Source organism: Oenanthe melanoleuca, chromosome Z (assembly GCF_029582105.1).
Source record: "Oenanthe melanoleuca isolate GR-GAL-2019-014 chromosome Z, OMel1.0, whole genome shotgun sequence".
NCBI lineage: Eukaryota > Metazoa > Chordata > Aves > Passeriformes > Muscicapidae > Oenanthe > Oenanthe melanoleuca.
The window spans coordinates 15,472,972-15,499,236 of NC_079362.1; the positions used below are offsets into that span (position 1 = coordinate 15,472,972).

Sequence of the window (26,265 nt, forward strand, 5' to 3'; positions counted from 1 at the left end):
CTGCTCAGGAAGGATATGGAGCTGCTGGAGAGAGTCCAGAGGAGGGACACCAAGGTGTTCAGAGGGATGGAGCACCTCTGCTATGAGGAAAGGCTGAGAAAATAGGGATTGTTCAGCCTGGAGAAGAGAAGGCTTTGAGGTGACCAAATTGTGGCCTTCCAGTCCCTGAAGGGACTCCATAAGAAGGATGGAGAGGGACTATTCACAATGGCATGTGACAATGGGGACATGGTTTCAAATTAAAAGAAAGTTTGGGATTACATATTAAGAGGAAGTTCTTTACTGTGGGTAGTGAGGCCCTGGCACAGGTTGCCCAGAGAAGCTGTAGAAGCCCCATCCCTGGAAGTGTTAAAGGCCAGGTTGGGGTGGACTTGGAGCAATCTGGTCTGGAGGATGGTATCCCTGCCCACAGCAAGGGGGGTGAAGCCAGATCATCTTTAGAGTCCCTTCCAACCCAAGCCATGACTACATATTAATATTTTATACTGAATTGTTTTCCCACTGTAATTAAAACCGGCAAAATTTACTTTTTTATTTTGGTGGTACATTTTATTTTTGACCCTAGTCCGAGGGTCCTGTAGCAATGTTAGCGGAAGATGCTGAATCATGAATCAAAGAAAAAAACCAGTGTCATCAGTTGCTTCGGGAAGTACAGGTGCAAGCACATGACGACAAACAGGGCATGTTCCCGACTACAAAAAGAAAAGACAAAAACACCATTTAGGTCACTTGCAGAGTTTGCATTCAATTCTACTGAGAAGCTAAAAGTTATTATTTATAAAGTATTTAGGATCTCCACAACAGTACCACTGCAAACTCAAATTTGACTCCATAGCTACCTGGAGCTGACAGCTAACAAACTCAGAAGAAAGACTTGTTTTGCTTTTACAGCAGTTACACAACAAATTAATACAAATTAATCAGGTTCTTCTTCACAGCATTGATTTTACAGATAGGACTTTTTTTTGAGGCAAAGATTAAAAATAAGTTCAGTACAGCCCAAATCTAAGAGGAAGTATTTTGTCCCAGTTTTCAGCAATAGCAGTTTACTATGACAACAGAAAAAAAAAAAAAAAAAAAAAAGGCAGGATGTGTAAAACAAGAAAAATGAATATGGTACTCAACATTATCAATTGTTGTTGTAAAAAAAATTATAAACCCATCAACTAAATCCATCAACACTCCATTCTACAGGTGTTCTGATATGACTCCCATGATACAATCAATCTTCTCTTATACTCCTGAGGAAATTGTGTTACACCGTAAGCTCACTGGGAACTACCAAGTCCAGGCACACAAAGAAGAGTGCAAGAACAACTGAAAAAAACCCATACCATTTCATTAATTATGGTTGTTTCAGTCTAGCTTCAACATGATGCAAGTCTTTTTAAGATATTTGGAAGGAAACTGATTACAGATCATGAAAATGAAACCTAATATCATGTAGAATTACAAAAGGTAATTAAAAAAAGTTAATCTACAAGCATTTCAGTATTTCCTCTGCTAACCTTAGCTGTCACCATAAACGTGACATAAATGTCACCATGACATTGTGGTAAAACAGAGTAAATTCTTTGCTCTCCATATATTCCATCCAGCTATTCCATCATCTTAACTTCAAGGTAGGAATATAGTAAGGAAAGCTTTTCTTGTACCAAAACAAGTTATAACTCATCCATGTCTTTAACTCTTAGTAAAGGAAAACATTTTCCCTTACAGAAATATTCCCTCTATTAAAAAAACTGCCCTTCAAGTAAGTAGAAATATAAATTTCTTTCCTCACTTGCACAAGAATTTAGTTCCATAAATTCAACAGCCAATTATTTCTTGGTATTTCAACCCACATTTTCAAAGAGTTAAAGCTGTTCTTCCCTGAAGAATACACAAAATATACAACCCCCCCCCCAACAATCCTTTACCAATCCTGTAGTACTTACCCTCTGTAACCAAAGAGTTACACAAGGTTTGTGAAACAAATGACGACAGGGTAGCTCTGTTATGATTTCACCTTCCACATATTCACTGCAACAGATAGTACAACACTGCTCTTGACCTAAACCCAAGATGAAGAAAAAATATTAATATCCTGTTTTACATCTGAGATGAGCTCAAATTAAAATACATATATTATCAACAGTATCACAAATGGTGACAAAGTCACAATAATTAAAGATTAGTTTCTGAAATAGATCAAAATTATATTCAGATTCAAAAGATCTTAAAACAGCATGATGCAGTAAATATACTTAAATATTGCACCCATGGTATTAGAGAAAGTTGAACTTGTTCTTACAAGCTCTGTTGAAATTACTTTTTCATTATTTTTCCATACCATTGTAGTCACCTGTAACAACAATCTGTGGCAGACGATCTATAGTTTCCTTCGTAGCTGGCGGATGAGTCTGTTCAACGTCAAATGTAAGAGACTCCAACTGTGCCAGAGCTGTCTAAAAGGAGTAAGCAGAGATCAAGCTCTCTCATTATAAATGTAACATTTCATACAAAACAAACTAGCAAGAAAAGGAATCCCATTCTAGCAGTACTACTTTTTTAAATGGAAGATGTGTGTCAAACTAACCATTAGATAATTTTTATTTTTGTAATGAGTGAGATGAAACTGAAGTTCAAAACAACAATGCCTTGATTTTAAACCATTCTTATAGATGATGAGGACAGAGTCACAACTTAAACTAAAATGAACATTTGTTAATTTTATGAAGTTACAGAAAAGGCAGCAATGAAAATGTAATAAAGCTTGCCAATCTAAAACTGCCCTTTCATTTTGCTTGTGAAAATAAATGCCTTATTAATGTGTTTCCTGGTTTCAACTATTGAATCTCTCAGGCACAAACAAAAAATATTAAGTACCTTGGCTGCACTAACAGTCTAAACTTAAAGAAACAAAATCTCCAAGATCCATGTAGATATTTTAAATCTTAAGACAGACAAAATGCTCTGAAGTAACTTTTTTTCAAACTCCAATTTTTTACCATAAAAAATCTTTAAGAGTACAAGTCTACACCATATTTGCTGTGGCTATTTGCTGTGTAGATCATGCATGCAACTATGTAAGACACTGAAAGGATATCCAGTAGGAAAAAAAAAAGATTAAACTCACAGAACTCATAATATTTGGTTATATTTGCTGAGAAATGACCTGTTTGAACAGCAAACAAACTGAAACTGAAGAACCAAGAACACAGAAGCACTGGGCTCACACCCTGAATGCCTCAGTCACATCCTTTAAGTACAACTACTTACTGTTCTAATCAGCTTGAAAATTATTTAGTCTATTGGCCACAAAACTCTCTTAGTTTTGAGACGTTTAAGAAGTGTAAGATAGCCTGTTATTTTTGTAGCATTGGGAAAAGCTCTATGTACTAGAGAAATACTGGATTATACTGAAACCTTTTCAGTTGTCTTTCCTCTTAAACTTTCCCTTAAGTTACTACAGCTGCAACCTGAAAACATGCCTGGACTTGGATCACAGTGACAAGGTAGCTCAAGCTACCACACTACCACAGATCTAAACTAGCAGTTTTATACATACAGACAAATCTTTGTGGCAGAAAGAGATCAGAACAAGCTAAGAAGTATTTACAGCTTCTACTGCCACACGTATTGTCATCTAGAAACGGCAGTGTAATGAAAAACCTGGGGTTATTCCTAGTACCATGTGCAAGTTCCCCTACAAAACAGGAAAATTGGTTCCATTTTACAGCTAATACCCATCAAATTCTGGTATAGCAGGCAATACAACCTTACTAATGTTAAGATGATTTTAGTATCTGGTTTTTGCTCCAACTGCAATGGTCTGAGAAATAAACTGTAGGTAAAAATAATATGCTTAATCAGAGCAACTACTACACCTGCAAAAACTATGTAAGATCCCAGAGATACAGAAGGTTGCAGTATTATTTATGTGTCAAATTTCTCTGTTTATATCCAGCATGAGTATTCTCAAACAAAAAACACTTTTGGTTGCTTGCTTCTGAAACCTACACAAAATAAATATCACAGACACAAAGCCTTACAGTGACTCTGGGGCTGAAAGCCACATTTTCAAACCCAAAGCAGCGTCTGTTTTATGACTTTTATAAGACGTATCTTCAAAATAACTGTACTTCCTCTTATTACTTGTGTGACTGCTTACTTCTCCATGTACCAAATAGAAAATGCTGGACATTTTCCAGTTAAATCAAGAATGCTACAGCCTACAGGGGTTTGAGCTCCTCACATCTGTGAACTGGCATAGGAAATACTTATAAAGTATTTTTTTTCACTGACACAGCAGAGGCAACCAGCCTGTTCTGTACTGCTAATGAAGTAAACCAGACACTCCCAGCTATGTACTTTCCTTGTAACAGATGGAAGAAAAAAAATATTTAAAATCACACATATATCCTATTAATTTTTAGGAACCCAGAGCCTTACAGAACATAGCTTTTCAAAACAAGTATCTAATATTTTCATTACTTCTCCTCTCCAAATGTCACAATTATTTGGGATAGATCTCTTCCACTCCCTCCCTTCCAATTATGATACACTTTGGATGCTTTATTGTGGCACATCCCTTTCAAGCATTTCAAAGCAACAGTAAATGATTTTGCTCATATTTTCTGAAAAATTTTAGTAGCCACTTCATACTGTAAAAATATCTATATATTTTGCTTGAGATTTGAAGGGTGTATTTGGACTCCTTTATCAAAACCTATGTTGTCCATGTGTCACAGTCCATACAACTCTCTCTAATTACTCAGTTACCACTTTCTGCTGACTAATTCCAAATATGCCAGACTTCTACGCCCACCTTAAAGTTTCACACCCTTATGTGCTACTTTCAAGCACAAATGCTACATATGACAATTGGCTTTTCCAGTTCACAGTGCCCTGTACCACAGGTACCTCTGTAGTCATCCACCTGTTTGCTAATGGTGCTCAGTGACGCTCTGTTCCTGGTGACAAACGTCATTACAGAACCTCCTCAGCCAGCCATGCACATAATCACCTAGGATTACTTTTACAGATCACTGACAGGACTGCACACATTTCTTCTGACAGAGTACTTAGGCAAATGTTGTTACATAGGAATGACAAAGAAAAACTTAAGAGTCATAATAAACTCAGTCTCATTTTCAAGTGTTAATGTGCAGATAAAAAAAAATGGGATTAGTTTGCCCTCTCTACACAGATCCTCTTGCTTTGGTGCAAAGGAGGAGGTCAACTATTTTTGCAGTTCTGTTTTTTTTTTTGATGTAGTGAGAACCAGCAGCTATGAAAGAGACAAGAATTTTCTCTATATGGCTTCAAAATACCACTTTTACAATAAGGATATCAACAGACCTTTTCCACACTAATGAAGTGTTTCTAAATGAGTAATGCTAACAAGATCCTACACAGCTGGAGAAGGCCCTGTGATACTTGATCATGAATGACAACCTCCCATATACCTTTAGGGACATACAAAACTGGAAATTGTACAACTGCCAACTTAAAGGAACAGCCCTTCCACTGCCTTGGAAAACACCTGGGAAGCTTATTCAGAAAATCACTGACTTTGCACATATCCATGGGAAAAAACCCCATTATCTATGATTGCTCCACTGTCTGCCAGCTTTACAGAGCATTTCAAAGTGCCCTTGGTATTTTGTCTGCAAGCACACTATGACATACAGCCTGCCCTGTTCACCCCTTTAAAGTAGGTCCTAGCAGTCAAAACTGCCCCTTGCTGCCCTAAACTTATGTCACCCACAAAACATTTAGTTCTGCTGTTGTAACACCATGTGTGTCTACACATCATTTAACTCTTATTTTGACAAATACCCTGCAGGGGAGATTTCTGGCAGTGCAAGAATTGTCGCGCTGCATCAGACTGGATTTCAGCTAGCTCTATATTCACTGACATTGACCAACCTGAAGTAATAAACAAAAGAAAGATCATAACCATGCTGGTTCTTGATAATAAATGCTTTATCACCTTTCATGGGATAGAACAAGATAAATATAAAAGACATAAACACAGAAAAGTAAAAAATCAGTAGAAGTACTAATAAATAAAAATTTGAGTAATCCAAATGTACTCTTGCAAAAAAAAAAAAAATCACAGGCACAGATTCAAGTATAAGCTTTCCTTTGTTATGTAGAGAATCTGGCAAAATTCTTCAGAATTTAATGGTATATGTTTCTACTGGTAGAAAACAGTAACTTTCTTTGCCGTATGAGGAAATAAATGCATATACTAAAAGGAGTAAGTGCTGATCAATGACTTCTTGTAGTACATTCTTTAAAAAAAATTTCCAAGATGCATTTTCATGTCTGCAGACCTGAAAGTTCAAGCTAACACAGGAAAGCATTTTTCCCTTATTCTCCTGATTTTCAGATTAAGTTGAAAAAGGATTCAACTATAACATTTGTATCACAACATCACTGATATAAGACTATAAAAAATATTTCAATACCTCCACAGCTTCTAAGCGTCCCTCTAGTGCCATAAATGTGAGAAATTGAGGTTCCATGTAAGGAATGGCTTGAGCAAGTCCTAGGCCGTCACCAAACTCATCAAGTAGTCTGAAAAACATGGGTTAGGAAACACCATCTTATTTTCAAAATACATAGTTAGAACACAAAGTATGGATATATCAAATTATTGCCTGTTAATAATCACCTGTTAATAACAGCCAGATACCCAGCTAGCTGATCTCTCCCTCTCCTGCCTCAACGGAATAGGGGAATATGATTAAAAGTTTATGGGTCATGAAAAGCGGCCATGAGTCCCATCAATCACAACCACAGGCAAAACAGACTCAATTCAGGAAAAGCCTTAATTTAACTGAAAGGTTGAACTAGATGATCTTATGAGGTTCCTTTCAAGTTAGGCTGTTCTATGATCCTATGAATTTATCACCAATAAAAATGGATTTGAACGGTGAGAAACAAAGACAAAACCAAAATAACTTTCCCTTACCCCTCCTCTTATTTCCAGGCCAACTTCATCCCTTCATTCTTGAGTCCTCTAAGTTCCCCTACCCAACTAGGGCAGAGGGAAACGAACAGGGGCTGTGGTCTGTCCATGAGTAGTTCCTCTCTGCAAGAGTGTTTCTCACATGCCACAGTCCTTCATCAACTACTCCAGCATGGGTTCTCCCCAGACACAGTTCCTTCAGCAAATCCATATCTGTTCCACCATGGTCTTCTCCAGTACCTAGAGCACTTCCCCTCCCTTCTTTTCTGATCTTGGTGTCTGCAAGGTTGCTTCTCTCACATCATCCTCATTTCTCTTCCACTCACAACTTGCTATTCACAATTTTTTATCCTTTCTTAGCACTTTTCCAGAGACCCCACCCTGTGGTGAGTCCACTGGAACCAACTGGAATCAGCTGTGTCCCACATGAAGCAGCCCCAGCCTCTCAGAGGTAGTTCTGCAGCTCCCTACCCCCGGTTGCCGCACACTGGTACCACACTCCCACAATATATACTTCAGAACATCCTGATGGGAGTTTTTACTGTGAAGGGGCATAAGTTCAGCTAATACGTTTCACATGTACACTGTTAAGGTTGTTTTATAACTAACAGTCAGATTTTGATTACATCATGCACCACAGTTCATGGCTTGGCAGCTCCTCTGAGTTTTCTTTAAGAAATTCAGAAATCAAATCTTAAAACATGCACAAGTGAAATGATGTATAGGGCTGTATACGCTCAGCTAACAAAACTTAATAGACCATCAACATCTTCGTTCCAGTTTTAAGTAACCAGGGAGCTTACCAAGGCTAACCTCCAACACTTAAAACACAGCTTTTGTCCCTAACACACTATTAATTCCATTGCTAGCTTACTGCCTAACAGTGTAAGAAAATATGCCTTACTTCTAGTTTGGACTCTCATGCATTAGCTCCTTTCATGCTTTACCACAATATAACTACACAAGGAGAAAACAACAGTGTTGGTATGTCTGCACTTGAGTCTGTTGAAGCCAGGTGGGGCAGTGATTCCTTATTTCCGTGGCACATATTATCAGCTAATGGGCCATCTTTAAAACCAGGTGGGACAATCACCTTTATCTTTTCCACAACCCATCCTCCCTCCAGGAAGATAACATCAGCTAATGGGCCACTGTATGACTGATAAAATTACATCATCCAATTGGGAAATGTGGCAGCCAGGGGGAGGAGCCAAGCCTTTCCTACCTGAATAAAAACTGAGATTTTAGACACCAAAGGCGCCTTCTTTCCACTGGATTCCAGAAGTAAGCTGAACCTTTCCACATCATCCCTGGACCTTCGGAGGAAAACTGCACCACTCTACAAGAGCACTGCTTCAACAGACCCACATCTGTCACTGCAGGGGGACTGCAGCCACCATTTAATGGGACTGCTACTAACACCCTGACTGACAGCATGTCAGGTTGTATTCTGAGTCTGCCAGTGTTTTGGGTTTGTTCTTCATAATACTGTATTTCTATTTTAATTTTCCTAGTAAAGAACTGTTACTCCTAATTCCCTTATCTTTGCCTGAGAGCCCCGTAATTTCAAAATTATAATAATTTGGTGGGAGGGGAATTTATATTCTTAATTTCAAAGAGAAGCTCCTGCCTTTCTTGGCAGACACCTGTCTTTTCAAACCAGGACAAAGGAGAAGATATCAAGTGTTATGTTTCTCACTGGAAAACTTTTTGTTGATCACATTCTAAACAAGCACACTATACTATTATACATTATACTATTTTGAATGTGTCTCCAATCACTTTATTCCTGGTATTTGTAGCATTTTTATACTAAAATGATTGCAATATCCTTCAAGTAATCTAAGGACAGAAAATGGAGTGAAACATTCAAAATTATGACACAATATTAGGTACTTGCATGGCATTTCAAAGAGAAATAAAATATATTTATAGTGACTAACTTATGCCAGTTTCAAAGGAGAAAAAGACCAATTATAAAACAGGACTGACTTGAATGCCGATAACATTTATATTTCCTTATTTTTGTTATACTTCCACTTGAAAATTAAATTTAAAAATACATTCATGCCTTGCATGTTAAGAGCACCAAAATTTTCTCAAATCACAGCCTGATTTAGCAAATCTATTCCCTTTTCCCTCATTAGAAGATAGATAGCACCTGAAATACCTTAAACTCTAAAACTGAGATTATTAGTCCTTGAAGCAACTGCATAGTGATAGCCATGAGAACTTTTGACATCTTACATAGAAAACAAAACAGTAACCACAAAACCTCAAACTAAAGCATACAACTATTGAATGCATACCTCCACTCCACATCCAGGTCTTCACTCACACTGGAGTCATCCTCAAGGTTGTTATTTCCATCCAACAAGAAGAATCCAAGATGTACAAAATCACTAATTGGATCATTTTCCTCGTCACTGCTACTTTCTGCTTCTTCTCGATACTGTAACCAAGGAATTTCACCTTCCTCCAATAATGCCTGCTCCCTTTATATAAATAAATGAAAAACTAAAACAAAAAGGCTAAGAGAACTTACATACACACATAAGCAACAAAAGCCAAACATAACACAAAGATTAAACAAGCATGTTTCCCAGACTGCAGAGTCCCAGATTAGAAAGTTAGCATTTGCCATAAAAATTCAAGGAATTCCCAGTGGCATCAGCTCCAGACTTAGCATCTAGTAACACCCATGATGTGGCTCAAGGCCAGCAGTACAGTAACTTACTGATTCTTCCCTAGTACAGCCAGCATCCCTGCCAGGGTTAATACAACAGGTACTAAACATCTTCTTCTTTATCTACAAGTTCCTAAAGGCATTAAAGGAGAAAGACTGTCTTGACATCCCAGGTGATGCAAAGAAGTACTACTTGCAAGAGAAGCTATCTCGCAAGACAAAGACTCTTCTCATTCCTGGATACTGTAGAGGAGCACAAGTCACCTGGATACAGACAGTCATAGGGCTATGAGGACCAGTTTCCTTATAAAAAGGACAATAATGCTAAAGATGCATACATTTTCATGCTGTTGATATCAAAGTTCAAAAGCACACAGCTCCATTATTGTTGTTCTGAAAGAGATGAGTCGTCATGAAGTTTTCATAAAGTCACACTAGCTCTCCAAGACCCAAAAATGTGGAGAATACTAAAAAAGCACTAACAACAAAATGGACTGCTTGGCAACAGCTACTGTGCACCTGAGAGTGGAAGAAGTTGAAAACACTTAGGTGTGGCCTTTGCTTTATAAAGATTCAAACCAGTCAATGCTAGATGCTTAGAAAAAAGCCAAGCACATTCTTCTTAGCTCTTCTACCGCTACAAATTCTGCCTTATAGCAAAGGCAGCTACAGTTTATAAAGTACTGAATGACAGGAAAAATAAAGTAAATTTAAAGTTACTAGACCAAGCAAGTAATTCAAGTTTACTTTAATCACTGATAGGGTTGCAGAAAATAAGGAGCAGCAGCGGAGCAGGAGAAGCAATAAAGCAGAGAGATAAGTTCTTTTCAAAGAGACCTAAGCAGTATCAAAAGATATTTATGCAACATGTATATCTTAACAATTAACTTACCTACCTGGCTTTTTAAAGTCAATATATTAAGTCTATTAACCATTATGATGCTACATGCCAATGCACTCTCATTGTTTCTGTATTTTTCATTACATAGTACTGTTTGATGAAATGCCATATTTTCCCTGATTTGAATTGATGATTGCTGCTAGCATGGTAACTGCTTTTAGATGTTATTCTGTGTAGCGCCATGTGAATATCCTACTACTGGCAATGCCAGAAGCTATAGGAAGTTAGCTAATAAAATAAAGGCATACCCTTCCTGGAAACAGAAGTCTATGCTCTCCTGTTTCCCACCACTGCTCCTCCTCTGTACACCAGGGTCACGCTCCTCCCTGCATGAGACAGTCTCCCAGCTTTCATCACTTGAAGACTGCTCTTTTTCCACAGCAGTAAAATAGGAAGGTACAGCTGCAGACCATTCTCCATCACTGCACTCTGAGCTGCAATTTAAACAAGGTAATAAGAGTATGAATACAAACACTGCTTTAGGGGAAAAAACAAACAATTTCCTACTTTTCTATCAACATTGCTCTCAATATAGGCTTTTTTTTTTCCTAAGAGAAATTAATCTTGTGCTATCAATGTATTACAAATCAAGCATACATAGAGTTGATTAAAAAAAAGAAAGTTAGTCTGTAACAAAGAATTCAAAAATTCTACCCATCTTTATAAAAATGTTTTGGTCTTCCCTTGCCACATATATAGAGTACAGGGAACAAAACAGAAACCACTCACTATACACATCTTTCTCCCAGACTACAAAATCAGCAGCAGTGGCACTGCTTGATTAACAAATAATAATCAATGTCAGCCTTACCGCTCAGCCAAACAAATTTAAAGTAAAACTTGTCAGAACATATAAGTCATATAGAATGACCTTTTTTAACATAGAAAGGTGTAACGGATGATTTACTGAAAACTATTTGATTCACTAGTCTAAACAAGATGAATGGCAGGGAGTTTTGAAAAGACAATTTGCTCAGCTACCACACACAAAAGGGTAGTAAATAAGCTTTGGGCAGCTTAAACAAAAGAGCAGTGCTTAGCACAAATCTTAGGAAGGATGAACTACTACTACCATTGGTAATGGCACTTAGACAATTCACTGACTACAGTGACAGCTACCAAAATTCAAAATATAGTCAACTAGCTACGTCACTTCAAAAAGGTAAAGAAAACATACATGCAAACAGCCAACATGCTTACTAGACTTCATTTTATAAAGCAATTCACAGCATCCACAGCACAGTTTTCTCATCTGCTAAACCCAGTATGTGTAAATATATTGTTACCTCTTCACCTAGAAATTCACTAATTTCCTCCCTTTATCAAATATTACAAATACATGCCAATAGAACTTTCAATTTAATGAATTTTAAGTGTTTTTGAAAAACTGCGTAGTATACACTGCAAGTTTTACATGAATAAATACATTGAAGATACAGATCATATATATATAGCCATGGCTTTTAAGAAAAATGATGGAAATGAGAACATTCATTAATTTTGGGCTATTTAAATGGATTACTTTAAAATAGAAATCATACATACTATGAAATTCTGATATGTAGTGTAATGAATCTCACATTACACCATCTAAAGCTGAATATTAACTTTTTTAACCTTTTTTTGGGTCTTTGGTTTTGAGTTGTGAGTTTGGTTTGGAACATTGTTTGTTTTTTATGTTGTTTTATCAAGTCTTTTAATATATATTTTACAATTTCATCTTACATATTCTAAGACTAGTTGAAATACACAGATCACTTATTTTAGTTGTTGCTATTTTATAATCTGAGAATGACTCTCAACACACTTCAAAATACTCCTCCTTTGGCTTAACTTAAATTTGTTCTCTTTACGGTTTATACACAAACACTAATTCAAACCAGGAAAGGATTTACCTGAAGTCACTAACACTAAGCAATTGAAGAACATTAAGTATTTCAGAACTCAGGATTTAACTGTGCTTAATTCTGCACAGGTACAGAACATTAATTAATGGATAGAAAGTTACAGACTTGTCACTTGCCAAAAGCAAAGCACATGAACTTAGCATCCACATGTGGATTTGCCAGCAGTAGTCCCTCCCCTGGCTGAACCCCCTCCTAATCTGCCACAAGATCCAAAATTAAATGGATAGAGCTAATGGATATAATCCCTCCCTCCACCCCTGCCTGAGACCTTCCACCACCCTTCCAACTTAGAACCATGTATGTTCTAACAAACATGCAACATTCTCCTTCCCACACAGCTACCACACGCTAAAACCACAACAGCTGTGCACCTCCTTGAAGTGAAAATGTGAGGTGGAAGCCCATGCTGCAGCAACCAAAAGGTGAATTTCTCCCTGGGCTGGGAATAAGCTAACACTGAGCTGAAGGATGTGGTTTGGCACATATGTCAAATCCACTTTTTATGCAGCTCTGCATGAACATAAAATATGGTTTAAGCCTTTAAACATAAAACTTCACCTTTCAAGAGTGAACATATTACTCCTTTGTACAGACTAATCATTGACAATTTATTTCATAAACGTAAGTATATCTAGGTTTAAGAACATAAATTATGGAGATTCTAAGTTAAAAACACATGATTCTTGTTTACTGATTCAGTACTCTCATCATCAAGAACATTTCATATAATCCACATTTCTTTTTGACATGCTACAATAACCCATCACTATGCATTATGGATGCCAACGCTGTAAATGTAGAATGCATTACATACATACATACAAACAATACTTCATGGCATTTTAATCTTCTAGCAGCAGCATTTCAAAAATGGAAAAGACTATGCACTAACAAAATTTTTGAAAAGTAAACCTGACAAGGAATTGAAGGATTCATTTGCAAGTACATTTATTAAGAATCAAAGAATTATCAGAGTTGGAAGGAGCAGGGGACACAAGAACCATCCCAGGTGAGCTTGGAATGTCTTCAGAACGGGAGACTCTATGACCTCCCTGGGCTACCTGTTCTAGTACACTGCCACCCTCAACCTAAAGTTCTTCTTGTTGTGGTAGAACTTGTGTTTTAGTTTATGCCATTGCTCCTTCTCCTGTCACTGAGTATCAGTGAAGGGAGTCTGGCACTATTCTCCTGGAACCAGCCTTGGAGATATTTATTTACATTAGTGACATCCCCTCTCACACTTCTCTTCTCCAGACTAAACAGGCCCAGATCTCACCTCCCCTCATAAGAGAGATGCCCCAGACCCCCTCACCATCTTTGTGGCCTCCACAGAAACATCTTCCATAGCTCCACATCTTTCCTCAACTGTGGAAACCGAAAATGAACACAATACCCCAGATGTGCCTCACTAGGGCCAAGAAGTGGGGCAGGATCACCTTCCTGACCTGCTGGCCACACTCTCCCTGATGCATGCCAGGATCCCACTGTCTCTCCTGGCCCCCAGGGCACACTTGACCAGCTCATGTCAACTTGTCACCCACCAGCCCCTCCAAGGTCCTACCCAGCAGAGCTGCTCTCCAGTGGGTCAGCCCCCAGCCTGTGCTGCCACTGTGCATTATTCCCCTCCCCCAACCAAATGCAGGACCCTACACTTACACCTTAAAGAAGAAAAGCCCCTAAGTCTATACTATCCCATTTTAAAACACATTTTACTCTCTCATAGTTGCAACTCTGCAATGTTTTAAGGACAAGATTTAATGCTAATTAATTTTCATGCTTTTCTCTCTACAAAAACACTGGAAATACAATCTACTAAGCAGGTTAGCTTATGAATGGCAAGCACACGCACAAGACAGCCATATCAACACCCAGAGGACATGTCTTGTAAAGAAAGCTGTGGGAACAGAACCAACAAGATGAAAGCAAACTGCAAGAAAAATAGGAAAAAACACTACTATGTCTTCCATGAACGATCATATGGTTAGAAACAATTTTACCCTCAAATGGCTCAGTTATATAATTCCCAATAAATAGTGAAGAGTTCTAAACTAACATTTTATGAATAGAAGTTAATCAACATAAGGTTTATCCACATTACTTTGTCAGGTGAAAAGCTCAAAGCAAGAGGAACCTGAATACTGCTTCTCATATGAGGGTTGGAGCAATTTATAAATCTAAAACTGTAATAATTAATAGCTACTTTGGAAACACCTAGTAGTCTGAAGAATTTCCATTAGAAACGGATTATAAGCAATCCTATCACGTAATTCTTCAAATATTACAAGGAAGAACAATTTATTTCAAAAGGCTGGAGACAAGAACATAAATAGGCTATCATGCAGAATATTGAGATCTGGCAGCAAAAAACCAAATTCCGAAGAGTAAGCATTGAAGGAAACTTTCAAAGCTGAACAAGGCTTTCAGTCTTTACCCTCCATCTGCTCAGTAAAAATGAAATGAAAATAAACAAGTATCATTCCTCAGTGATAAGATGCTCTGACTGCAGACATAAGGAAAAGCTTTTAGCATTACCATAAGAGTGAAGGATAACAAAGAAAAAGTTTGCATCTTGTTATCTGATTATATTCTGAAATGCCTCAAGTTTTTACGGCCCATTTGCTAACATATTGTTCAGTTTTGCACATTATTTACACAAAAGATTCAATACTAAAACAGATATAAAAACAAAACTTCACCTGTCTTCATCTTTGGGGGACATTAAGTAATGTGTGTTGTGGCCTTCAAGCTCATTCCAAAAAGCACTGTCACTTGGAAAATTGTTTTGTTCTTCATTTCTTCTTAAGTCTATTTCTATGTTCCTTTGATGACTGTGCATTCTTGAGAGAAAGAACACACCAGAACTCATCTCGTCTTTGCCATCTCTTAAGGGACACTCAGGATGGCATTGCTGGACATCAGCAATTCCAATTCTCCTCCAGTAATTGCTTCCCTCTTCATCATCATTCAGGAGACAACTTTCTCTCTCCAGATGTTTTGCAATATTTTGTTTTCTAATTTTAGGTCTCACTACTAGCTCAGATGAATTTTCTTGGTCAGTCTCTCCATCACTGATGTTTAACACATCAGCAACTGGTATGGGGATTCCAATTCCAACATCCACTAAATGTTTTACCTGCTGTGTTTCATAACTGTCATCATTCAGACTAATTTTTGGTGTAGCTTCATCTTCAGCAGATTTAAGTGTCCTATTGCCTGGACTTACCAAAGGCATTGGTCCCGCTTCTTCACAATTTTCTCTATAAATGCTGTGGTTGAAAGCCGGCAGTTGGGACTGTAAGTCATTAAGAGACTCCACTTCTTTTTCACACTGCGAAAGTATGTTGTCTAGTCTTCCCTGAATCAGACCTGCTGCTTCTTTTATCCAAGAATACTTGTCTAGAGCATCCTCTTCCTCTCCATCACTGCTATCTGGCTCATAGGAGTCAATGTTTACAAAAGCAATTCCATTTTTACCATTCAAACCATTATGCCCTCCAGACACGTACTCTGCAAGGTCCTCAGATTTTTCATAAGGATTCATCAAGTCTGGTGAAATGTGGTTGCCTTCTAGGCCATAACAGAATACAGATAATGGTGATGTGGTCACTTCAGAAGTTTGGCTTGATGCACTTTGGCTAACAGGTTCTCTAATGCCAGTATCTTTTGACAAAGTCTCATCTAATAAATCAGCAGAAACTTGAACCAATGGATTGGAATCTCCAGAGAAAGCTGTAAGAAAGAATGCAGTGGAATAATCAAAACCAACAGAAATACTCTTGACAACAACTGCTGCTCATTAAAAAGATGAATAATTTACTAGGACTGCAGTACAAAGTGATAGGAGCATTTATCAGAGATGCAGTCATTCTTCAATAATATATTTATTTTCTCATTTATACAAACTAAGCCTACAGAAATATAGCTAAATTATACAATTCCAGCTACAGCTGTGATATGGAAAAAAGCCTTAAAGGAACACATACAAAAGTAGAATTTTTTACATTTACATTTACATTGTTTATATAAAATGGAATTAAAAGGTAACAGGAAAACTGAAATAACATTTCTCTCCATTGACTATCCATTGATTAACTGGCTAAATTGTGCCTTCTGCCACACTCAGACTTATTTATTGCTATTAGAGATTACATACTAAAAGAACTGTATTTTGTACCTGCACCTTTAAGTGCAATTCCTCATAAGAAGAAAACAGCACTCAAATTACACTTGAACACCTCTTGCATAAAGAGACGATAAACATCAAATCTAGCAGCAAGAGTTAAAGAAGATAAAAACATATATACTACTGCTACTACAAAATCAATCATTTGTTCAAGTAATTTTTAAACTCCTAATCAAGGCAATAGTCCAGATTATTTTGTCCAAAATTGAATCTAAATTGTTAGATGAGGCTCCATGACTAGGCTGGTGAATTCCTGGCACTGGAATCTTATAAGAGCTATGCTACTCAGCACTAGGACTCTGGCTTCCACAAAATAATACTGTATCTAATTTGAATGTTGAACCTCCTCCACAAAATTGCTACAAGCCAAGGATGGTTGGCAGGCCCCTCTAGAGATGATCCAGTCCACTTTTCTTGCTCAAGCAGAGTCACATATAATGAGTTACCAAGGATCAAATGCAGTCATTTTTAATATTGCCAATATCTCCTCCTACCCATCTTCTACAGTTTCTTAGATTCCTAAAGCACCTGGATGGTAACTTCATGGTACAGATACTAAAGGGGCCGACTGGGAAAGGTGCCCTCCTTGACTGATCTCTTGATAAGAGAGGGTCTCATGACCCAAGTGGCAAGTGGTGACAGTCTTGGCCATAGTAAACATGAAGTGGTCGAGTTTTAAGTCTTTGGTGACAGAAGGTAAAGGAAAAATTTCAGCTCTGGACATAAGGAGAGCAGACTTCAGGCTACTCAGGGAACTAGTTGGTAAGATCCTGAGAAAATTCTTTGGAAGGTGCTGGGATCACTTTTTAAGGACCATGTCCCAAGGGCACAGGAACAGGCAATTCCAAAAATGCTTGGATGACCAGGGATCTTCTCCTGGAGCTAAGGCAAGAAAAGTAGCTGTATAGTCAGAGGAAGTGAAGTCAAGTGACATGGGAGGAATACAAAAATGCTGCTGCCACTGTAGGGAGAAAATTCATGTGGCCAAAATGCAGTTGGGGTTAATGCAGGCCAGAAATGTGAGGGACAATAAAAAGAGCTTTATTAAGTATGTCAGTAGCAAAGGCAGCGCAGAAACAGGATTAGTCCATTACAGGATGAGTATGTTACCTCACAGACAAGGACAGAGACAAGGCAGAGATGCTAAATGATTTATTTGCCCATCCTCAAGACTGACGAAGAAAAGATGTCCAAGGATGTCCCAGTGCCCTGAGCTAGAGAACAATGACCACAAGAATGATCAACTCTCAGTCAACCCTGAACTTGTACAGGACCTGCTGCTCCTGTTGAATCTCTGTAAGTTTATGGGGCCTGATGGGACAATGTCACAGCCAATGCCTCTTGACGATTTTTTAACAACTCCAGGAATCTGCAGAGGTCCCAGACTAACTGGATGCTGGCTAATTTTGTTCCAATCTTCAGGGAGGGCAAAGTTGACCCTGGAAAGGAAGGCCTGGAAGTCCACTTCAGTGACTGACAGAATTACAGAGATGACTATTTTGGTATAGTGAAAAACCTGAAGAAAATGCAATCCATGGTCTCAACCAGCCATGACTTCATGAGTGGAAAGTCCTGCTTGTCAAACTTAATTTTCTTTTATGACAGGGCATCCCACCTATTGTATCAAGGGAACCAGTTCATTTAATCTTTATGGATTTTAGCAAAGCTTTTGATAATGCCTCACATACGATCCTTCTGGACAAAACACCCAGCCCACAGCTGCATAAACATATCATGTGCTGGCTGAGTAACTGGCTCACAGGTCAGGCATGAACAGGGACAGGCATCTGGTGACTGGTGACCTGTCACTAGTGAGATTCTGCAGGGCTCCACCCTGCTGTGCCCTTCAAATCTTTATAATTGACTTAGACACAGGACTCAAGGGCACACTAAGTAAGTTTGCTGATGACAAGAAATTGGGATGCTGGAGAGCAGCACTGAGCATCCTGGTCAGTGACAAGTTCAACATGTGTAAGCGGTGCCCTGGCAGCCAGGAGAGTCAAACCTGTCCTGGCGGCATAAGGCCCAGCATCACCAGCTGGGCAAGGGAGGGGATTGTCCTGCTCTGCTCTGGGCTGGGGCTCACCTCAAGTGCTGGGGGCAGTTTTGGGTGTCACCACATAAGATATAAAAATATTAGCGAGTATCAAAAGGAGAGCCATGAAAGACAGTGACGAACCAACAGGGGGAAGCCACACAAGGAGCGGCTGAGGTGACTTGGCCTGAAGGCAGATCTCATGGGGGTCCTCAACATTCCCAAAGAAGAAGACGGGCAGACACTGATCTCTTCTCTGTGGTGACCAGTGACAGGACCCAAGGGAATGGCCTGAAGTTGTGTCAGGGGAAGTTTAGGCTGACTATCAGGTAAAGATTCTTGCCTCATAGGGTGGTTGGGCACTGGAGAGGCTCCCCAGGGTAGTGGTCATAGCACTGGCCCAACCGAGTTGAAGAAGTGTTTGGACAATACTCCTGGGCACATGGAGTGATTCTTGGGGATATCCTATGCAGAGCCAGGAGTTGGACTCAATGATCCTTATGAGTTCCTTCTAACTCAAAAAATATGCAGCATTTTAGGCAATATCTATCCACCCTAATATAATACCGGCTGGGGAAAAATGTAGCCTAGGGGAGACAAAGAAAGCAAATCAATCCAAAATGGTTCTGTAAGATAAATCTGAAGAGTTTAATACACACAAAAGCAAATGGAAAGGCAAGGCATTTAGTTATTAGACTAATTTATATACAAAGCAACTGTATTAAGAACAGAGAGATAATACACCCTTAAACTGCATATGTCTAATGACCCATAAAACAACTGTATGCTGCTCTCTGTGCAACTGAAATAAAAAATGTGGTGGCGTTATATAGAGATGATAGGAAGATCTCCACTAATGTCAACACTGCCTTATAGGAAATAAATAGACCTTTACCTAGATGAAAGTATACAAAATGTATGAAGCATGGACAACAGTAAACACCCTTTAATTACAAAAAATTAAAACCACACCAAGACGATCTACATCACATAAGAACTTACAAAAACAATTGAATACAAAGCTAAAACAGCACTATCTGGTTAACATTTAAAAAGAAAAAAAAAATAGAATAAGTAGTTTCTAAATAGTTTATAAGGGAAGGAAGGGGGAAAAAAAGCTACCTCATAGAACCATAGAATCACTTAGGCTGGAAAAGACCACTAAGGTATCAAGTGCAACCATAAATCTAACACTGCCAAGTCTACCATTAGACTACGTATACACACCTTTTAACGACCTCCAGGAACTGGCAACTCTGCCACTTTTCTGGGCAGCCTCTTCCAATGACTGCCAGTCCCTCTGGTGAAGGTATTTTTCCTACCAGACAATTAAACCTCTCCTGATGCACTCTGAGGCCATTTTCTCTTGCTCCAACTGCACCCTTCTACAGGACCAGTACTTCAAATGAACCACATCTGTCAACTCCAGGAAGACTGCAGTCACCATTTAATCAGACTGCTACCAACACCCTGACTGATGGGGTGTCAGGTTGTATTCTGACTACTTCAGTGTTTTGGTTTTTTTGTATTACTGTATTTCTATTTTAATTTTCCTAGTAAAGAATTATTATTCCTCATTCTCATATCTTTGCCTGAGAGCTCCTTAATTTCAAAATTATAATAATTTGGCAGGAGGGAGTTTACATTTTCCATTTCAAGAGAGGCTCCTGCCTTCCCTAGCAGACACCTGTCTTTTAAACCAAAACACATCCAATAGTCATTAAACAAGAAAGGGAAGTGGTCTAACTGGTATGAACAAATAAAAGGGGAACTTTTTAAAGACTTTTTAGAGGCTTAAACTAATTTTCACTATGGTGGACATAGAGAACAACCTGTTTCATGATGCATCAAATATTTCACAGTCTCATTCTAAACAGAAAGTTAGAATAGGCATTTTTCTTCCAAACGTGAATTTTAATTTGGAGACAAAATAATTGGAATTAAACAATGTTATTGTTATCTAGTTTATTAGAACACATTAACTCATTATGAATGTTCTTCAGGCAAAACTACACAGCCTAATATAGATTTATTAGATTATTTATACTTCAATAGAATAAAATTTACTATAAAAGCAAATTAAAGACATAGAAAATGTACTTTTCATGTTATTTAAGTGGCTCATTAACACGAGTCACTTAGGCAGCTCTCAGTGCACCTTCCTCCTCCGGCTCCAAACATCTCAGTTTGCAACCAAATTGCACATACACAAAGATACAAACATACCTAAAGAATTCTCTTTCTGAACATCTTCCAGTTCTAACTGTTTGCAGTCATTGTTCTGTTGATGTCCATCTCTTTCTTGAGTATTCAAAAATGGTCTAAACCCAACATAGGAATGTCTTCTTCCACATCCTCCACCTGTAACAGTTTGATATCCTCCGGCAGGTTTGGGCCAGGCAGTTTTGCCAAGGCCTTGGCCCATTGCTACGTGACATTATGTAGGAAAGAAAAAGACAGAGATACTTGTTAGACAACAATATGTCTTTGCAGTCTCCCTCTTACTTAAAACTTTTTTTTTTATGTACTTTTTTTCAATCAAGGAATCTCCTATTTCTCTAAAGTCTTAGTAATCATATTGTCAATGAAGCTTAAGAACATAGAGTACTCTGGACCCAAACATTCTGAAAGCATGTAACTGAATTTTCATCTACACTAAATAATATTGGCAAACCATCTTAAATATTGGCCCCCATCTTAACATACTTTTAGAAAATAACAGAGACTTTTTTTTTTTTAAATCCATTCCAGATGTCACACCTTTTTAAAATTTTTTTTCACTCTGTTCATAAACCTGATGCAACACTTACATTAGCTTGCAGAAAAGATCTGCAAGTACTATAATGGGGAAAATCCTTCAGGTAATACAGTACAATTCAGGCAGCTCTAGCTAGCTTATCTTTGTGACTGGAAAAGTATAATTAATCGAATCACACCTTCCAAAACAAAAGTCCCAGGGAGAAGGCTTTATTCTTACTGCTAAAGGCATTATGTTCAGGCATGGCCATACAAAGCATTTCCCACACACTGCTTACAGCAGTTTTTCATGTTAATGAATCTTGCAGCTTTTACCAAGAAAATATGGGATAAGGAGTAAAAAAACTTGAGAAACATTGGAAAAGGCTCCCAATAAAGAGAGATTTTAATACAGCAGTATTATCAGGTATTAATAATCTAACACAAGGGCTCATGCCCAAAGGCTGTTGCTTATACAAATGCAATTAGAAGTTCACTATTTCAGATATACAGTGACTTCTTTGTGTCTCTCCACATCACTTTTAATCCTCACTAGATACGGAATTAAAAAGTTTCTGTTCTTGAAACTCAACAAATTAAAAAGTTAACATTAAAGACAAGAAAGATAAAGTCTGCAATCATTAATACAGAGTTATTATGAACTTCAGAAAAATATGAAAGCTTTTTTATTTCCTGGCTGTGCAACTATTCTCTTCATTACACTTAAAAAGACAGTATCTACTGTAGAGACATACGAAAGAGATGGAACTTTGGCAGAAAAAAATTAGCAAGTATCTGATGCTTTTCCCCCTCATTTATCTATGAAGCTGTATGTAGTTTGATTACACATAATTTTCCCTGGAAATATTTTTGAATATTTGTCTAGACTTGCCCACCCTACATTAAAAACCAGAACCTAAAATGTTTGTTTTGTTATTAACTATACCACTCCTACAATCTTTAGAAAGGTGAAAACTCTGGCATCTTTGCAAAAATCCTGGTAACTAATGTAAGAAAAAACAAGACTGACAATTCATTTTCCCTTCTTTCTATATTCTATCTTTCTATCAGCCAGTAGTTAATATCAGCAAGTTTTTTTTTTCAACCAAGCCCTGACAATTCTGAAATTTCCCTGATTACAACAGATTGGTCAGCAGACTGCCAGAGGGAGATGATAATTAGCAGCCACATCCAAATCTGCAGAATAAAATCCAACAGTTAGATTAGTAAATCAGAATAGCAATGCAGAAATCTGTTCTCAAACAAGTGGCTAAAACAAACAAGGTAAAAATGCAACAAAACTGTGCAACTTTTAGTTTCATTTTGTTCTCTAAAACATCAGTATTGTTAAAAAACAGATGTTCATTTAATCGAGTCAAGCTCTCTGAATGCAAATCTTTTATTTTTAAAAAACTGATGTTCACAACATGCAAAATCTGTTTAATGCATTACATTTTTGTTTCAAATAATGCTATCGCATACAGAAACTCTCATCACTTATTCAACAGTTTTTAGAAGATAAAGGAGGCAGCTATTATTCTTCTGTCCTGGGGAAGACTTATTGGATAAAGATAGTGAAAGCTTTCTACAGTTACTGGAAGTATGGATGCCACATTTGGTTTCCAGGAGAGGCTAGCTTCTACCTAAATACAAAACAACTGAAAAATAAAAGAAGGAGGCACGCATTTATTTACTTACAGGCTTAAAATGAGCAGCATTTAGCCACATGCATGCAGAAAACAATTTACAAGAAACCCTTCAGGCAATGAAGCTGTGAAACACAATATCCTCTCTCAGGTATTTCTTCCAGGCTAGCTCAGCCTAAGAAAGGCTTAGAAGGTCAGTTTAGTAGATCTGTTCAAAACACACCCAAGTCACTAACAAGATACATTTCTGCAAAACTGACCAGTCTTAGAGAAGCAATGAATTACACCCTTATCACATCACTGAATAAATAACTAAGGTCGGGCAAACAAGCTAGTTATTCACTTCTCTGGCTGATGATGTTTATACACACACCTCCATACTTCCAGAACGTTATTACAGTCATCTGAACTCCTCAAAAGGATCATGAACAGGAAAGCATTTTGGATTACCAGAGCTGATTAAAAAAATGGCAGATTGTCTCATAAAATGCACAGCTCACGAACAGGTAGTCCAGCCTTTAACAGGCACTGCCTTAATCACTGACAGAGAGGTGCGCTTCCTCTTTACTTCTACCAACACCGCACTATGTACACCACTCCCTAGAGACAGCAAATTACAGGCTGTAGCACAGAAGGCCTCAGAACCTGACCAAATCCTAAGCAGCTTGTCCTCTTTCATGGATTTTAAAAAAAGGAAAGGAAAAAAATCCCTGTTTTTCCAGATGTAAGTGTCCAAGGTTAGATGCAGGCCTGCATGGGTTCACAAACTTGCACTGTAACTTGAGTTAAAGAAAGCACCCACATTCTTGACTACCATACTACATTAAAAAAGCCTCAAACCAATTTACAGAGCTAGATGTAGGACACCTGGAATTTCCTGCTCAGACAGATGCTGGCAGGATCCTGTCCTCACCCACTGAAACCCAGTCACCTCTCTTTATTCTCCTCTCCATTACCTGTTCTCCCTCCTATCACCTCAACTCCCTCACATTCTGTGCACCAGCGACAAGAGCAGCAGCTCTCTTGGGTCAAGGAGTGCATGTCTGAGAGCCATGAAGGTGATCTGAGGCTGGAGCACCTCTCCTATGAAGGCAGGCTGAGAGATCTGAGGCTGTTCTGCCTGGAAAAGGCTCCAGGAAGACCTTACACCAACCTTTCAGTACCAAAAGTGCTGCTACAAGAGAGCTGGAGAGCAACACCTTACAAAGTGTGTCGGCCTATTACACAGGAGGAAAAAGCTAGGCAGAATGTGGCTGGGAGGCCCAGAGGGGAGTGGGCAAGGAGTTGGGGGAAAACAGTTCCAAGTTGACATAATTTTCTGCTGCAGGAAGTATTTAACCAGATTTTATTTTTTAAAGAAATGTGAAGGTAGCCTCAAATATTTCCCTAAAATGTATTTTTTCATGTTCTTCCTCAGAGTTTCCTAGTATTCCCAGCAAATAAGAAAAACTTGCATGCATATTCTGGACCCAATCTCAACACTTGACATGGAAATAAAAATAAATTCTTTATCCTACTCAATTGCTCTTTTTTCTCTTATATCTATGAATTACAGAAAACATTTTCTTCTACAAGGCAACAACAGCATCTCACATTCAAGTTCTGAAAGGGAATGCATGTAATACTGATAATTACTGTTTTCTAGGTTACCATCTTAAATAAATCTGCATTTATTCCCACAAGTATATGAATTCATTTGGCTGTCAAATGGGCAAAACTTAAAACCAACTCATATTCTTCATATCCTCCTCCATAATTGACTATTTCTGAATCATAATGAAATCACACCCCTGATCTACACAAATAAACGTTGCATGTGAAAGTATTAACACTGTCTCTTTAACCGCATTATCCAATATTTTTTACCTGTATTCTATATCTCTTTCGTCCCTGCAGGTATTGAAAGCTTCCAAGTGCAGATGAGTTAAAAAAAAAAAACAGAATTAGTATTGAATTTTCAGTTTGCTAAGCACTACTGCTGATGACTGCAAAAAGATTACTTCATTTCTGTTAACAGAAGAGAGGCACACAATCCCAAAAACAAGTGGAATATTTCAATTTAAATAATTGAAATAACATACTATTGTCACAATTTTTTTCTCTTGCCTCTATAGGCAGACTAACACTGAAATAATTTTTTTACTGTGCTTACAAGCTTCAAACTACATACACTAGCAGATTAACACTCAAAGCAATGAATATTCAGTTAAAATTTACTTTCAGTGTCTGGTATTCATCTAAACCTCAGAAAACCATATGCCAGAATCTAACCCTGGTAGGCAGCTAAGCACCACATCGGTGCTCATTTACTCTCCCACCCAGTGAAAAAGAAGAAAGAATAAGAAGGGTAAAAGTGAAAAAAACCTCATGGGCTGTGATAAAAGGATCTTGGAATTTTGGGGCTTTTTAAGGTAAAAAAAACCCAAAAAAACCCATAAGGAGACAAAGACATAAAAGCAAGGAAAATTAATAATGCAAGAACTCCCTAATTGCTCACCAGCAACCCAACAATGCTCAGACAGTTCCAAAGTCCACAGCAGCTTGGCCAACCTTCTTCCCCTTACCAAGCTGAGCACGATATGATGCCCACATACCACATCTCAGATACCCTTTTGGAGAGTTGGGGTCACCTGGTCCAGCTGTGTCCACTCTCAATTCCTTGTGTACCCCCAACCTTCTCACCCTGGTGGGGTGAGCAGCAAAAAGAGCTTGGCTCAATGCAAGCACTGCCCAGAAATAACAAAAATGCCCCTATGTGATCAACACTCTTCAGCCAAACATTCAGAACATAATCCCATGCAAACTTCTGTGAAGAAATTTAGCTCTATCCCAGCTGAAATAACTGGATAATAAGCAAAAATCAAATCTCTTTCTTATGGATCCAATCCATTAAACCAAATGTTCCTTCCTCAAACTCTCTGGTTTAGGAGTAGCTTAAGCCTCCTCACTAGGATATTTGAGAACACAGTAGCAATTATTTCCATAAGCAGTATCAGCTCAGCTACAAGTACACTGACAAATGGAATATGATTCAGGGACATACTTTCCAGGTATTGTCTTTTCATCAGCCTTACAGGTCATTTTGAACTCTCCTTTGAGCAACAGATTCCACTAAATTCTGCTTTTACTCAGTATAGTTTCTTCTTTTTGCCCAAGGCTTGAAGTAGCCTGTGGTCCAAATTCAATAAGCTATCAGGCTAGCCCACCACT

At 38.1% G+C, this 26,265-nt stretch overlaps 1 protein-coding gene across 12 annotated transcripts in view; it reads right to left on the bottom strand.

Moving 5' to 3' along the window:
- Positions 1 to 502: 502 nt before the first annotated feature.
- PJA2 (praja ring finger ubiquitin ligase 2) overlaps positions 503 to 26,265 on the bottom strand; it is a 32,279-nt gene continuing 6,516 nt past the window's right edge. For 5 of the 12 annotated variants that reach the window (XM_056513886.1, XM_056513888.1, XM_056513884.1 and 2 more), the window contains 8 exons: positions 20,900 to 21,100; positions 15,152 to 16,184; positions 10,797 to 10,982; positions 9,271 to 9,456; positions 6,459 to 6,567; positions 2,333 to 2,447; positions 1,938 to 2,053; positions 503 to 692 (listed from right to left, as the gene is read on the bottom strand). In XM_056513886.1, coding sequence (XP_056369861.1) covers positions 612 to 692; positions 1,938 to 2,053; positions 2,333 to 2,447; positions 6,459 to 6,567; positions 9,271 to 9,456; positions 10,797 to 10,982; positions 15,152 to 16,184; positions 20,900 to 21,098 — 2,025 coding nt within the window. In that variant the 5' untranslated portion in view covers positions 21,099 to 21,100 and the 3' untranslated portion in view covers positions 503 to 611. Of the gene's footprint in view, positions 693 to 1,937; positions 2,054 to 2,332; positions 2,448 to 6,458; positions 6,568 to 9,270; positions 9,457 to 10,796; positions 10,983 to 15,151; positions 16,185 to 20,899; positions 21,101 to 24,921; positions 24,962 to 26,265 lie in introns of all 12 variants that reach the window. The other 7 variants (XM_056513894.1, XM_056513893.1, XM_056513890.1 and 4 more) reach the window with 3 other exon arrangements.